Here is a 17,209-nt window from a genome sequence, read left to right as displayed (position 1 = left end):
AATTGCATTTACATGTGTGTTTTTTTCTGATCTGGCTATAGGTAGGAAGTATTTGGTATCTTCATAGCAAAGCTTCATTCACTCAGTACAACCCTGAGTTTGTGTTGTCAAAAAGCCTAGATTATTAATGTGCAAATGTTTAATTGTTTAACTGTCCCAGATCTGGGAACCTGAAAAGATGCTTTCAGTGTGACTGTAACACTCTGGTGTTCACATGGGTGAAGTTTTACAAGCACAGAACTTTTGGCTCTATAGCAAGTTATTTTATTTTACTTTATTTTTTAATGTTATGGTTAAATCCATGTGGATGATTATTCCTTAAAAACTAAATAGGCAAAACCATGTGTCAGGAGACATTCTATCTTCTTACAGTCTCTTGCAAACACAAAACCAGATGGGTATTTTTGTAAAGGAATTGCATTTCATTATACACTCTTCTTAGGTGAATTTTCATGTTTAAGAAAGCCAGAATACAAGAAAGTGCTATATTAGTGTATTATTCTCACAACAAACAAGCCACTGTTCTGTTGCTACCTGCTTGGCTATTGTTCCCAATTGTGTATGCTTTGCAGTGGTATTTGGATGGTTTCCTGCTCTCTGCCAGCACAAAAAAGGCATTTCTGTTACAATGGCCCCTAACCACACAATGACGGCATTAAGGATTTATTTGGAGGTTTCATTATTTTCTCCTCTTTTGTTCCTTCCAGGATGTCTTCCAAGCGACCAGCCTCTCCGTATGGGGAAGCAGATGGAGAGGTAGCCATGGTGACAAGCAGACAGAAAGTGGGAGAAGAGGAGAGTGACGGGCTCCCAGCCTTTCACCTTCCCTTGCATGTGAGTTTTCCCAACAAGCCTCACTCTGAGGAATTTCAGCCAGTTTCTCTGCTGACACAAGAGAACTGTGGCCATAGGACTCCCACTTCTCAGCACAACACAATGGTAGGTTTGCTAACGGTCTATTGTGCTTACATCCATTCTTTGAATTCTGCCTCTACAGTAGTTTGGCACCCAGATCTGTACTTTTATGGAGTATACAATGCACAGTTACACGTACAGAACATGCTACAATAATGTGAAAGCTCTGACCTAGCTGGACTGCCTTTACCCTCCACTACAAATGCTAAATCACCTGCAGTGCAAACTCTACTTTTCCTTACCTTTGCCTGCTGGCATTTGGGGTGCTAAAATGTTTTAGCTACAGTGATGTGAATTTAAAGTGTATGTGTTCAGCAAACAGAAAATGGTTTTGGAACGCTATGAGTGAGAGTCAGGTTTGGCATGGTGTCTGAAATATCACCCCAATGCCAAGTTTATGTAATAGTAAGGCACAGAAGTCTGTATAAAGGGTAAAAAAAAAAAAAAAAAAAAAGGGCAACTTTGGATTTTGCATGGTTTAAAAACTCACATTGGGTGTGTATTTTGCACGCTACAGATACCAACAAGAAAACTTGATTTGCTTACGGAATTAAATCAGCCTTACTTGTTCTTCACTTGTGAATTCACCTTTTTGTGCCTTTTCCAAATGACACTGTGCACTGAATTCATTATGTTTAGCAGCCCACTGGAAGTCCAGAACTGGCTTCATCTAAAAGCAAACAAAAAGAACAAAAAGTAAAGCTGTGTTGCTCACTAATATCATGGTGTCATTCTTATAACATGATGCATTTGGGCCCTTCATCCAGAATACTGTGATACATTTCTGAGAGTTGAAAGGTGCAGGGAAAGGCACTGAAACCCCAATTCTTGGGCATGTTGACAAAGCTGTCTTTTGTGAATGCACACACACACACAGACAGCTCTTGCCTGTTTACAAATTGACTGTAACTTTTCTGTTAGTTCCCCATTTTGACAAAGGCACTGACAATTTCACTTTAAGTGAAGATAATGAATGGGCCTGCATATTTGAAGGTCTTTAATAAGGCATTGCAAAATAGGTGATAGTGTATTCTCATAAAAGCTTGCAGCAGCTCCATAGTGGTGTTTAAGCCCTTACAGCTCATTATGCATATGTAACAAGCCCTAAGTAAAAAGCCTCAGGGATTATTATTTCTCATAGGACCAAGTCAGTGGATATTCACTGCAACTGCCCTCCAAGACAGAATAATTCATTGATCCCCATCCACTTTTCTTCCTTTTTGGTTGAATGCTTAAGTTCAAACAGTGGTTTGGAATATTTAATTTTACTTTGTGTTATTGCAATTTTAAATGAAGAAAGAATTGCTTACAGGAGCACATGGCATTATCTTTGTCTACCTTGTTTATTTGTCATCCATTATCATATGGTTTATGGAGATGTAATTCAAGTTCCATCCAGTGGGATGTTAGGACATGTAACTGGTACCTGAGCTTTGCTGTATTTTGGCCTGTTTTAAGAGTGTACTGAAGATAAGAGGTTGTTCCTGTCAACATTTAATTAAATAGATAAACTTCTGATGATGCCAGTGGTGTAGCATCAGATCCTAATGAAATAAAAACTCACTGACTTCTGAGGAGCCCCACAGGAGTATTTGAACTACAACTCAATGAAATACTTAACTTTAAGTTAACTCATTTTCACTACCTTCTCTGTTCATTTATAGTTTTTAAGACCAAAAAGTTTAGCTCGTCATCTAGTGTAACTGTGTCCAGTTCTGGCTCCTCAGTTCAAGATAGTCAGGGAACTGCTGCAGAGAGTCTTAACAGAGGTCAGCAGAGATGATTAGGGTACTGGAGCTCTCTCTTAGGAGGAGAGTCTAAGAGACCTGGGGCTCTTTAGCCTGGAAAAGAGAAGACTGAGAGATCTTCTTGATGCCTATAAATATCTAAAGGGCAGATGTCATCAGTGGAGCTTGGTGATAGGACAGGAGGCAGTGGGCACAAACTAAAACACAGGAAGTTCTACCTAAACATGAGGAGAAGTTTCTTTACCTTGAGAGTGAGAGAGCCCTGGAACAGGCTGCCCAGAGAGGCCGTGGAGTCTCCTTCTCTGGAGACTTTCAAAACTTGCCTGGACATGTTCCAGTGCAGCCTGATCTGGGTGACCTGCTTTGGCACGAGGGTTGGACTACATGATCTCCAGAGGTTCCTTCCCTCCAACCCCTACCGTTCTGTGATTTGTGGTTTCTTCTATGAAGGCTATATTTAATGTGAAGTGGAAGCATTGTGGTCTTTCTCTTTATAATACAAGATAGTAAATTATTGCATGTTTTGGACAGTTGTGCTGTAGTAGTGAGATACTGTAAGCTTATCTGAACCACGTTTGGGTTGGTTTTGTGTTCATACATATTTAAGAAAATTTTCAGTTTGTGAATGTGACATTTTTTTAACATCTCTCTTTTAGTGGAGAGTGTCTTGAAAAATCATCATCCAGATAGGTCAGAAAGGAGGTAGCCTTTGTGACTCCAGAAAGAAGTGATCAACGTAAATGAGTAAAATACATGTAATCACTCACTCCGCTGTTGTGGTATGTAGTTACAAGAAGGGTGTAACTGAACCTAGTGCTTGGGTGACTTGTAAATTACTTCAGTTTGGGTGATTAGCAGTTACAGAAGTAATTCCCAAAGGGTATTTGCTTTGGTAGCATTACAGAGGTAATTTTTATACAGTTTGAATTGATTTTCTGTGCTATTTTGTAGTCTATGGGAAGCAAATCTGGGTGTATGCACATGTGCACACGCCACCGTACAGTGCAGTCCAGTCCAATTGTATTGATAAAACTCCAGCAGTGTGCTTCACACTTGTTAATGGCTTGTCAGCTGTACTACCACACCTACTAACAGAGTCAGCAAGTGACTGTAGAGCTCTCGTTTGGCAGCTGTCAGCAGGGTACTCCTGTACAGATCTCTCTGGCATCCAATAAGATAAGAACAGGATCAGACTTGCAGCCAGTTTGAAATCATGCAGGGCATCACTCTGCTGCACCCCTCGAAACCATACTGTTTTGTGTAATTCTTAGACAGACGTGATTTTCACAGAAAGAATAGTCAGGCATTGGAATGGGCTGCCCGGGGAGGTGGTTGAGTCACTGACCCTGGATGTATTTAAAGGTTGTTTAGATGTGTTGCTTGGGAATATGGTTTAGGGATGAACTTTGTAGACTAGTTGGTTGGGCTTGGTGATCCTGAGGGTCTTTTCCAACCTGAATGTTTCTGTGATTCTGTGATACAGATCTGGAGAGATCTTTCTGTGCTAGCTTACATGTTCAACAGCCATTTGTCTTGGGGAGTAAGCTCAACAGAAGGAGGCAACGGCCAATGGGGCTGGAAGAGCTATGAGATTGCACAACTTTGTCTCATCAGAAAGCTTCATTCCTGAATTCCTTTTGCGACTGCAGCCGTCTCTGTCCCTTCATTCTGCCTTGCAGCACTGGGTCATGAAGGAACAGTTAGGAAAACAATTTAAATCTTGAGAATCAATTTCTTGGCCTCACTTTCCTAGCTGCTGTGTATTGTAGATTACTTCCAGCTGTGTTTCCTTTTACAAGTCCTGCCAGCTGGGACATCCTAGAAGCCTTAAGGTAAAGGGCTGGTTGCACCAGAGTACTAACTCAACAGTTTGGCCAACTTAGACCTGGGCCAATTTCCCCTGTTACACTTTACAAAGTTGTAACAGCTGCCATCTTAGAGACACAGCTCAGAATACTGGGTACATTTCATAAATGGAGAGCAGAATCTCTAGAAAGAAATCTTCTAACCTAATCAAAATTGGCAAAAAACCTCCAAACCCTATTTTCTGATCAAAATGAACAGGGCATTTCTGAGAATGCTGGAACTGCAGCCTGAGAAAAGTTAGTGCAGTAGGCACAATCTGAATCACAGGAGGCTCCATCTGAACATCAGGTGCACTTTTTGCTGTAGGGTGACTGAGCATAGGAACAGACTGCTCAAAGAGATTATGGAGTCTCCTTCCTTGGAGATACTTGAAAGTGGTCTGAACATTGTCCTGGGCAGCTGACTCTAGGTGGCCCTGCTTGAGCAGGGGAGTTGCACCAGATGAGCCCCTGAGGTCCCTTCCAACTTCAGTTATTCTGTGGTTCTGTGAAAGGCAAGGGCAACTCTATCCCAAACTGTCTTCCTCTTGACAGAAGGAGCTAGATACTTACTCAGAATAGAAAAGCTCTTCCACTGATAAGAAAGGAAATAATAATTTATCAGACTTAAGGGCTCAGTAGAAAATTAAAGACAAATCATTTGTCATAGAATATGTCCAAGGCTTCCCTTAGGACATTCCTAGCAGGCCACAAGCTGAGTGGGAAACACTGGAGGATTAGAGTATCACTCAATACCTATTTTGAAGAAACCTATTAAGGCTACAGAATTTGGTTAGCACAGATAGTTGTTAGTTCATCTAAATCAGAAGGTTTGGGGTTTTTATTTCTATTTATCTGCTTTAACATGTTGATTTTGCCACCTCTCAAGGCTCCCCATCTCACTAGCAGTGTCTGTGTGCTACTTTCTGAAAATAAGAGATGCCAAGGCTAAAAGCACTGATTGAAGTGTTTAGCTCAAGCATGATATACTATGGTCAAATGTGACCATTCTTCTTCACAATAGAATATCAATCAAATGTTGGGCAAGAGTAAAAAAAAAAAAAAAAGGGAAGTTCTGATCAAAAAGCTCAACTGATAAGGTGTGATGTGATTTTGCCACAGTCCAATTGTTCCAAGCTGTATGGCTGTACTGCTGGCCCACATTTGTCCTGCACTTTAAGTGGGATTTAGAGTTAATTTTCAGCAGTGCTTTAAGTTGATAGGAATATTAGAGCGTGCTGTTAAGTAGCTTTATTGCTTCATGCTAAAAAATGTTGCATTTTTGTGGAGAATGAAGTTATTCTCTGTAACTTCAGAATAATACTAAGAAATTTTGTTCATATTAAGAATAAAAGTACTTCTGGTCAAAGAGCTTACCAATACATTCCTTCATGTTTTTTCTCTACTTGTCCAAAATAAAAGGTTGTTTAATGCTGCATTTGAGTTTTCTTATCGCATACATCCTGGCCTGCACATCACCTGTTGGTCTGGGGTCATCAGCATGTGAATGGTGTTGGATCAGAACAACTTGCAGCTAGAGCACTTAGCTACTATTCAGAAATTGCAAAGAGAATGGAAATCTGAATGCATATAGCTTTTTAAAAGTCAAATAGGACTCTAATTATACTGAGCTAAAGAATGCCTATTAAAAAAAAAAACCACAATGGTTTTAGAGAAATTTTAATTTCCAGTGCACCTTTGTGCATCAAGCTTAGGATAAGTTATTGTGATGGTACAATGCACACTGTTGTGAACACCAGTGCCATTATTGTGCCAGCTCTAATAATGAGAATTTCATTGTTTGGGGAGAGCAGTCTCCTACACTCTAGACAAAAGTGTAATTACTTTTGAACGATGTGGAATGTGCTCAGTTTAATAGCACAGAGAATAGATTCACAAAGATTCAGATAAAGCTAGCTAGCTTGGAAGCCATATGTGCAATGTGGCAGTATGAAATTGTTAGCAGGCACCGTAATTACAACACACACACACAATTTCACAGTTTAAACTATAAACTGTTGTTTTTGTAAGAGGTAGACAGGCTTATCTGAACAAGACTAGTTCAATTAAAACAAAGCAGAAATGGTGGTAAGTTTGCATTTGTCTTTTTTTGATGTTCTTTCCTTCCTCTCTTAATGGTAAATTGATATTTATAAGATGATGAAATTACATTGTTGCAAACATCACATTATAAATGTAATCATAAAGGTAGCACATGAAAGCAGTTTCCACAGATATAATTTCAGGCTTGTATCAGAGTTTGATCTTTTCAATCTTTACACTTGTACCAGTTCAGAGAGTGACTCTGCAAGCTGTTAGGAAAGGGAACAAATAAAGAGGAGTCAGCCAGCACTCATCAAACAGCTGTAGAAGTTTCCTACTGCATCATTTAGTCCAAACCCTGGAAAAGTCTCTGCAGTCCTTGAGAGCCAGTCATAACAGAGCCAGGGAAAGCTTGGATGCCTTTTGTATCTGCCTGACAAAGTATCTTCCATTTGAGTTACTATAACCCGTCCTCCTTGTTGTGGTCTGTGTTCTCCCAGCTCTCCAATCCTGTCCCATCTATGAATGTAAGTGATGTTTACAGTGTTTAGCAATTCCTGGCAAACTACTTGTTTTGTGGGTCCTATATTAAGGCAAGTAAACATACAAAAAGGAATGTTTGAATTCTTCAGGTGAGGCAGGGATGAAAGCCTTAGTGCACTTCAGGAGCAGTGTACTAGTTTATGGAAGTTCCCTTGGTTTGCTCTTCCACTGCTTTAATACTGTGAGTTTTGCTTACTTGTGGCCATGGAGAGCCAGACTGGATAATGGAGCACTCTAGCTGAAGTCCATGGGCAGGAAGACTGGCTGAAGCTTGAGATGACCCCTCAGTGTTTTGATCTGACTCTGAAAGGTCCAAAGGTTGGTTAGGGGACAATAAATATATAATGAAGTAGAAAAACATTTCTTTTTTTTCCCAACCAGGAGGGTTAGAACTACATTTACAACAATAAATTAACAAATCAAGACCAGACTTATCATCTGTAAATTGCCTGAAATACAGGGTGCAGATGACTGTAGTTTTTAAAGGCCATGAAGAGAAGTGGAAACAGCAGTTGTTTGTTTTTGCTGAAGATCATCTTACTGTGAAGCAGTCACGTTTTTAATGGATTCATTTGAATGCAGTTAAGCAGAAAATAATCAACAGAAAGTAAACACCTTTGTTTTATAGAAGTGCTGGGAATTGTATGTATCCATTGTTTGCAAATGATTATATGCCTAAAAATCAATTCAATGACTTCATACTGAAAAATACCTTCATTTAAGCTTCTTGCATAAATACTAATAAAATGTATTTCAAGTGAATAACTGAAAAATTCCACAGGGGGGAAAAAAAAAAGATAGGTAAAACCATAAACCCCACAGTCTGTAGGAACAGTTGAACCAGATGGTCTCTCTTACAATGAAAAGAACTATTAAATGCACTATGAAAAAAAGTAACCCTTAAAAGAAAAAAATAATCTTTTTAATCAAAGTAATAGGACCTAGGACACCCACAGTGGACACAGTTGTTTAATTCCAAGTTAGTATCTCAATCCAGACTGCCTTCATGAAGTAGCTCAGTTTGGGATTACAGACATATACTGAGATCTGCTAGGTAATTTCACTGAGTATGCTACATTTTTACTAGAAGTAGTGCACTGCATCAGCTGTTCTAGGTCTGCCTAGTAGTAAGGGAATCTTTCGTGGCTTGGAAGTGTAGCAGTGTGCCCAGAGCAGTCCAGAAGACTGGGACAATGATCAGGAGGAAGAGTGGAGGAGGTGGGGGGGATGTGTGTGTGGGGAGGGTGGGGGGTGGGGCTACAGATTTGGGAACCAAATTTTGAACCGAACAATTTTGGGAGTACAGAGAAAGATGAAGACTAGGGTATGGAGGACGCCCCATCAGGAGTACAAAATGATTTTATAGCAGTGATGTGAAGACTACATTTGAGTGTTCCTACTTCTTGACGAACACTTTTGCTTTCTGCAGTCAGTTCCTAGCTGTGATGTAACCTACATAGGATCTACTGATTATACTTTGCACCTTACAAGGTGCAAAATTCTACTTTTGCACCCCACCTTGACACGTTTTTATTTCACTAATTGCCTATTCATTTTAGAACTTCCAGAATGTTTTCTCTGTGTGCTTTCTGTCTGCTGCATACACTTTTCATATCCACCTTACTTCCTCCAAGCAGCTTGTGTGGATTTCTCCCCTTCTTTTCAGTGCAGGTGAAAGCTTTTTTCCTCTATTTCTGGCTTTATAAGAACAATAGTATCATCACTTTGTCTGCTTGCAGTTGTCCTCTGGAAACCTTATTTTATCTTGCCTGTTTCCTTTTTCTGCTTACAGTCATATTTAACTTAGTGATTTTTATTTTTTAATCCATTCTAAAGCCTTTTAATAAATAGCTCATATGAAGACATTGCACAGTAAAAGAAAGTATTGTGCTTGGACAGAAGGTCAATAAAGTAGAGAACGGTTGTTTCTTGGTATGCAGCTCTACTTTCAGTAGAGATATACCAAAACTGAAACGCATTGTGAAGTATTGGTCATGGTTTCTTGAATTTCAGTGCTGCAAGGAATCTCTTGATTATCAGCTCTGACTCCTAGAGCTGCCACAATCTTCTGCTACACTCAGTACTCACAGTCATGTTTTGCAGTCTCCTCTGTCACTATCAAATGCTGGTGTCTGTAGTTAGGATGCTACCCATTGCAGCAGCAATTTGAAGCCTTTCTTTCTTTTCTGTGATTTTAATAGCTCAGTGAAATACTCTTTCATGTACTTTGTCCCTTTAAGTAAGGCTTCTCAGGTTATGCAAATTTAAGTTGGATTAGGCTGTGCCAAGGCTAGATTGCTTTCACTAATTTTCCTTGCCATTGCCAATGCTTTTGCAGATTCACCAGGAGTAATAATGGTTGGAGTAGTAATGGAAATGTGGCTTCAAGCAGTTTTTAGCATTTAAAGTGTCATGTCACCTAGTCATGTTTTTTTTCTTTCGTGGAGCTAACTACTTCCTGTATATCAGTGAAATGTCAGCACTTTCTTCACTGTAATAAAGAGGATTATTAATTTTTTTTCTAGAGATTCATGGCTGGAGAAGAACCTGTGATAAAACAGACTACAGATTCCAATATATGTTTGCTTAAAATACAAGCATCTGACATAGGTGGGTTGCCTCCTAAGGCACATGCAGAAGCCTCCCTACAGAAGACATACACTGCAATGTTTCTGAACCAACCCATGTTCCAAAGTGTTTCAAGACAATTAAATGAAGGAAGCAATCTTTCTTAACTAATATCAGGCATTTTTGCCTGAAGTAGCAAGCTTGTCTGAATAGTTTGGCCAGCCTCACTTCCAAATTTTCTTTGTTTCTTTTTCCAGTTCAGGCACAGTTGTGTGACCAGATAAGGCATTTTTTTTCCTCTTTTCAAAGGGGAAGTAGACTTGATGAGTCCTGTGGATTTAGCATCAGTAGATAAAATCAGTGGATGTAACTGAGCGGAGTTGGTGCCCAGTTTAACTAAGGATAATTTTTGCCAGAGCAACGTAAACAGGACTGTCATTGTGTGTGGAAATAGTCTGTTTCAGCATCCTTTTTTAAATGCTTTTAAAACTGAATCCACCCAAATGAAAAAAAAAAGGCTATGAAGGTTAACTTTTTGTAGTTTGTACATGCAACAGGCAAATTATGTAGAATGCTCAAAACACAGACCAATAAAATGTAACATCAGACTGTTATTATCTTTATTTATATTGTACCCAGAGCATGATTTATTTTTATAGAGACAGAAAAAAGAAACATTCCTGCCCCAGAATGCTTAGCTTATGACCCTGTTCCTGCAAAATAATCTGGTTGATTGGAACCTAATGCTCATGGTAGCAAGAGGGAGGGAAGGAAAGGTCACCGACTATAACTCCTTCTGCACATAGCTTTTTGTAGGATTGGAGTTTGATGACACAAAATAAGAAATATTGTAGCAAAAGGTAAAATCTTTCTGACATCTCAAGTCTGAATTACTGTGGTACATTGTTTGTGTACCTGTACACTAAGTCGTGTCAGATGGGGAAGCTTGCATTGCTTATTAATATCACTAGCCAGAAATAATACAAACTGTGCACCGCTCAGACCTTTCTCTATGCTGATTTTCAGATTGAATTTAAAGTGTGTGTTTCATCTTCAAAACTGTGAAATTTCCCTTTTTTATCATTCTTTTTGTTGTAAACTGCTGCAGTTGTAATCAGGGGATTACAACTCAGGTTTGGATCCGTCTGTGTTCAGAGGCAGTAGCATTTGCTGAGGTTAATATCTAGCTGCCTAGGATCTGTGCGTCTCCAGAAAGCAACTGTATACCAATCATAGAATTGTTTTGGTGGGAAGAGACCTTTAAGATCATCAGGTCCACCTGTTAACCCATGTCACTCAGCACCACATTTACTTTTTTTTTTAAATCTCTGCACAGTGACACCAACATTTCCCTGGGCAGCCTTTTCCAGTGTTTCACAACCCTTTCAGTGAAGAAACCTTTCCTAGTATCCAACCTAAACCTCCCCTGGCACAACTTGAGACTCTTTCCTTTTACCCTGTCTCTTGTTACTTGGCAGAGAAGACTGACCCCCCACCTCTCTCTGATGCTTGTGCAGAGTGATAAGGTCTCCCCTAACATCCCCTTTTCTCCAGGCTAAGCAACCCCAGTTCCCTCAGCTGCTCCTCCTAAGACTTGTACTCTAGACCCTCCACCATCTTCCTTGCCCTTATTTGAACATGCTCCAGCACCTCAGAGTCTTTCTTGTAGTGAGGGGCTCAAAACAGAACCCAATATTTGAGGTGTAGCCTCACCAGTGCTGAGTACAGGGGCACGATTACTTTCCTGGTCCTCCTGACCACACTATTCCTGATATAGATCAGGATGCTGTTGGCCTTCATGGCCACCTGGGCACGTTGCTGGCTCATGTTCAGATGGCTGTTGACCAATACTCTGAGCTCCTTTTTCTACCAGGTAACTTTCTGTAGCATTACTAGGGCTTGCCATGACCCAAGTGTGGGACCCAGCACTTGGCCTTGCTGAACCCCATACCACTGGCCTTGACCAGATCTCCCTGTAGAGCTTCACTACCTTCAGGCAGATCAACACACCTGCCTAACATCGTGCCATCTGCAAACTTCCCAAGGGTTCACTTGATGCCCCCATCCAGATCATTGATAAAGATATTAAAAAGATCAGACCCCAGTAGTGAGCCCTGGGGAACACAACTCTGGGCCAGACTATCCAACCCTTTTTTTAACCAGCGAAGAGCATGCCCATCCAAGCCATGACCAGGCAGATTGTACAGGAGAATACTGTGGGTGACAGTGTCAAAAGCTTTACTAAAATCAAGGTAAAGAACGTCTACAGCCTTTCTCTCATCCACTGAGCAGACCACTTTGACATAGAAGGATCAAGTTAGTCAAGCAGGTCCTGCCCTTCATGAGTCCATGATGGCTGAGCCTGATCCTCAGGCCTGTAGTTCCCTGGATCCTCCTTCCAGCCCTTCTTGTAGATGGGCATCACATTTGCTAACCTCCAGTCGAGTGGGACCTTCCTGGTGAGCTAAGACTGCTGGTAAATCATAGAAAGTGGCTTACCAAGGACTAAAAGCAGAGCTTAGGGGATTTAGAGCTCTGTAAGAGAGGGCTAGTTTCTTGTATACTTTTTAGTTATATCTATGGGGCTTTTTATGGTATGTGACAGTAGTCAGAATAGTGAATTTCTGTTGATCATAGGTCTCCTGATGCAGTAAGAGTACGTTTTGGCTCTAGGAAGGAAGTTAACATGAACATAGTCACTAACACAATGATGTAATGTCATGTCAATCGCAATGTGACTTTTGAGGTGGGGATTTAAGGGTGGGGACTAAATTCTTATTAACTGTATGTCCAGAGGTACACTAGTAACTTTAGGTTTAACTTTACAGTTAATGGTAAGAAGGCAATAAGTAAGAAGGCAATAGCAGAATGTGATTCCTTTTATCCTAACATAGCTCCTAAGTACGTCAGGGATATCATACCCTGATAGTGCCTATTTTTCTTCATAGGTTACAACTGGAGCTTAGGGTGATAAGCTCATCTGTTGATCCCTGTAGTTTAGAAATCTTCAGTTAGATAACTTCAACCAAAAAAGCCTTGAGTAAGAGTTGATTGCCTGGACAGAGAGTTTGCATTTTTTGTAAATAAGTATTTGCTATTTAGTGCTTAGTTCTGTTGGTAATAGAAATCAGTGTGTATCTCAGAGCTCAGAACGCTCACAGAATCATAGAACAGTAGGGGTTGGAAGGGACATTCTGCTGAAGCAGGTCACCTAGATCAGGTTACATAGGAAAATGTCCAGGTGGGCTTTGAAAGTCTCCAGAAAAAGAGACTCCACAGCCTCTCTGGGCAGATTGTTCCAGTGCTCTGTCAGTCTCGACATAAAGAAGTTTCTCCCTAAGTTTAGGTAGAACTTCTGTGTTTTAGTTTGTGCCCACTGCCTGATGTTGTATCACTAGGCACCACAGAGAAGAGTCTGGCCTGGTACTCTTGACACCTGCTCTTTAGATGTTTATAAGCATTGCTAAGATCCCCTCTAAGTCTGCTCTTCTTCAGGCTAAAGAGCCCCAGGCCCTTCCTCTGAGATATGATCTATGCCTCACTCATCTTTGTAGCCCTCTGCTGGATTCTCTCCAGTGGTTCCCAGTCTCACTTGATTAAGTTTGTGTTCCACATCTGACTGATGGTATTTTCTTTACTTTTAAAACTATAAAAGCTGAAAAGACTTTTTTTTTTTTTTTTAATTCTTAAATTGGTATTGTCCTGATGCAGACAGTAATGCCTGTAGAGTCTGAGGAAAAGCAGACTGATCATTCACAATATTTACATCTATATGATTTGTTTAAGTTATTTTAAGACCAATTAGATAAATGCTATTGGAAAAGAGTTTTCAAAATTGAAAATAGTGTGATTCAGTTCTGCAAAGAATACAGATGTGGTACATCATGTATTTTTCCTGTTTGCTTGTGGTCAGTGTAAACTTAGCTTTTGGGCAGAGACCATAGCTTCAGTTTTGAAGCTGTCAACATGAGTATTGGGTAATGTATTGACACAGGGCCAAGTGAATTCTCTAATTTTCTATGTGGATAAACTAATTTGAAATGTTACTTTTACATCTAGGGCTTGTAGCTTTATTTTGCTCTGTAAAATGCCACAAACGATTGTTGGACTCCATACTTGTAATTCCATAAATATTAACAGAAGTGGCAAGTTTTCAGTTTACTGGATGAAATTAGACTGTGGTCCCAGCTACCCAGTTGTTGATTTATCACTGGTAATTCATTTTGCTTTTCTGTCCCATTGTACTACTGTATAAATTTGACTCGATGATCTTGGAAGTCTTTCCCAACCCTAATGATTCTATGAAATTAGGGCAATTATATTTGTCCTTCACCCATGATAGTCTATGGTCTATTTAGTGTTTCCAAACTCATGGAGGTTCCTGAGTGCCATACAGTGAGATTGGGCTTCAGTTCACCAAACTTTAGGCACAGAAAAGTAAGGTGGCTGGGCTCTCCTCACAGTTTATGGAAAAAGATAACCACCTTCATCCAATCTTAAAATAAGCATCCAAGACAAAAAAGATTAATTACCCCCTGAAAGTGCTTGTTTGTTGACTATAGAAGGATCTTTGATGACTAGTTTAGACTAGACATCTAATTTGGGGCTCAAATTAGGAGAGAGTAATCCCATTCATGATACTTGATGGTGTTAAAAAAATAACACACGTTCTGTATAAATACTCTCTTGTGTTTTCCTAGAAGTAACCATGTTTGTTGTTTGTTTGTTTGGGTTTTTTTAATGTGTGAATATTTTAGCTGACTTCTTTTTTAATCAGCACTTGTGATATTTGTTGGGATTTTCCCTAAAAGCAAGCCTTTTGTTGTATATTCAGCCAGAAATGTTAAGTTCAAATAACAAATTTTACACGTACATGTACAGTTTGAAATGTGTTGGTTAGCAACATGGATTGGAGAGCAGAAGCGATCCAACATGCCTTTTAAAAGGCTATTTTGAGAAGATTCTCTCAGTACTGAAAAATGGTGTTGGTTCCAGTGGTTTCTCCCTTTTTAAACGTAGGGAATTACTTCTCACTTACTATTAGAAACTTATGTGCTTAATAAAGCATTCATCATTCTTACTATAGGTGGCAATGAATGTCAGATTCTATTATTAAATTTAATTCATTAGAGAGAACACAGTGTGTGTCTGAAAGATTGATTTAGCCTCGCTTGGTCATTTTTGTAGCAGTACTGGCATGTCCAAATGACATGCATGAGCTCAGTAGATAAACCTAGCAATGTATTAGTTAAGAAACTGTAGTTACTTTCCAGTCTTACACTGTAGAAACCTGTCTGCTGTGCTTGTTTTATTTCTCTTTATGTCCTCATCTGTGTAATCCAGAAAGTGGATACATATACATGTGCACAGTTTCATGTTTTGGCATTGTATTTGGTATATTGTGTGCTGCGACTTGTATCATGCCTGCAGGCCATAGGAAAATGACACAAATTAAACATGAAATAGAGAGGAGACATAATTTAAAACTTACAAGTTCTAGAGCTGCAGTATGGCATCTGAGAGTTGTAACATATTGCAAAAACTTTACCCTATTTCCCCAACAAGAAGATCGTGTTTTCAGCTGTGTGGACTGCTGGAGACAGGCAGCTTTCTTAGCTCAAAGTAGCTGTCGCTGCATTTTGTTTGAGAGAGTATCCTGACCACTTCCACACATCCTCTGTCTTCGTTCATGTCTAACTACACAGGTCAGTGTTCTCCTCTGCTCTCTTCCCTGATTCTGTAATTATATTTATTTTACATAGACATGTGAGTTCCCTTTTCTCTTTTACATATGTTGTTTTGCTTCATGCTGAGAAAACTCCACAGCCTGACAGGGCGCCTTTTTTTTTTTTTCTCCTTTTCCGTTTTATTTTTAAATGTTTTTTCTTTATTTTTAAGCACTCCAAATTCTATCCAGCTTTAAACTCTTATGTTTATAACCCTGAATATCTCTAAAATGTCTTTACCTAAAACACTTTATGGTTTTATTACCAGGTTTATGCCAGTAATAATATTCACATCAGCTTTCTTAGGGATAATCTTTAAGCAGAACCTAGCAAGAAAGGCTTTGAAAACTATCATTCCCAGGAACGCAAATCTCAGAACATGAAACATCGGTTTAATCGCCCTCTCTGACAACTTAACACGACAGATTGAAAAATACAAGCCGATATGGAAGTGGGATCAATGGATTATCAAAGTCCTAAACATCTTCTCTTGGGCAGGGGGGGCAGAGGGGGGGTGAGCTTTAGGGTCCGTTGGCATGCGTAAGACATGAAGTTTGCATAGCTTACCGCAGATCCGATGCTGTCTGACTGGCAGGGAAGTTGAGAGGGAGAGAGAGAGAGATTTACATGAGGGAACTCGGGGGGCTTTGTCACGGCAATTGTATAAAGTGATATACAGTGCAAATCGACTCGAGCATGTCCCTGGATAGCAGGCGGTTTACAGCCTCTTCGAGCAGAGATTACTGCTTTATCTTGTCATACTAAATTAACGTGGCAGCACTCTGTTAAACAGTGGTGACCTCTTCATCTGTGGAAATTGCTGCCTAGAGGAGAGATGGTATTTAAGACTCTTTCTCTCTCTCTTTCTCCCCTCCCCACTTTCTCTCCCTCTCCCCCTCCCTCCCTCCCTCTATCTTGTCTTTTTTTCCCTGTAGGGCCCTGAGGCATTTTTGGGTTAGGTTGTAACATTAAAGACAAAAAGAAAGAAAGGGGGAAGGGAGAGGCTTTTAACATCAAGGTGACAACAGCTATGTGTTAATTGGGCCTTTGTTGTTTGATTAATAGCCACTTTGGTGTAGAATATTAAGACAGTTGTTTGGACAACTTTCTAAAAATGACATGTCCTTTCAGTAAACTAGGATTAAGCAATCTTTTCTGGTCTACACATTTTAACTCTTTATTAATGTTGTATATAATCCTAAATTTACTAAATTTATTTGCTGCCTGGCCCTCCTCAGATGGCATAGATTGGCATAGTTCTCTCCAGTAGTACTTCTTTGAGCGGCTCTCATGCTGGTATTACCGAGGGTCAAGGTAATAAAAATACCACCAAAAGGTAGTTGGGCTCTTGTGCTGGGCTCTGTCAGAGAATTTCCAGAATTAAATAATGGTACTAGAAATACAGCTAAGGCAGCAAAGAGGCATAGCCCTTTCATTGGGCTGGCACTGTGATGCAGAACAATTGAAGAATGCACCTTGTCTCCCTGTCTTTTTCAGTAAACTTGAGGTGATGAAGGAGAGAATGACCTCCCTTCCTTAGACCAGGTTTTCTGTTTCTGATTTTTGTGTTTACTATGCAGTGATTCATTGTGGGTCCAATCCAAAGCTCTATGAAGTCAACATAAAGACTGCTTTGTCTTTAATAGGCTTTGGATCAAGGCCCACATGACCTTAGGACAAATTATTGCAAATCAGTGTTATGAAGTGCTTTGAAATTTGTGAGCATACATGTCCAAAGGACTAATCTTTGCTGTAATTTTTTATAAGCAATTAGGAGGCCAGGTGAAGATTGTTGGCCAGCCCAGCATTGGAGATAGCTATA

At 39.9% G+C, this 17,209-nt stretch overlaps 1 protein-coding gene across 4 annotated transcripts in view; it reads left to right on the top strand.

Moving 5' to 3' along the window:
- The first annotated feature begins 708 nt into the window (after positions 1 to 708).
- SOX5 (SRY-box transcription factor 5) overlaps positions 709 to 17,209 on the top strand; it is a 257,211-nt gene continuing 240,710 nt past the window's right edge. For 3 of the 4 annotated variants that reach the window (XM_054386407.1, XM_054386405.1, XM_054386404.1), the window contains exon 1: positions 709 to 939. In XM_054386407.1, the coding sequence (XP_054242382.1) occupies positions 709 to 939 (231 nt within the window). The remainder of the gene's footprint in view (positions 940 to 17,209) is intronic. The other variant, XM_054386406.1, reaches the window with a different exon arrangement.

This window comes from Indicator indicator, chromosome 14 (assembly GCF_027791375.1).
Source record: "Indicator indicator isolate 239-I01 chromosome 14, UM_Iind_1.1, whole genome shotgun sequence".
Lineage (NCBI taxonomy): Eukaryota > Metazoa > Chordata > Aves > Piciformes > Indicatoridae > Indicator > Indicator indicator.
This window is presented reverse-complemented; position numbering and strand designations above follow the sequence as displayed.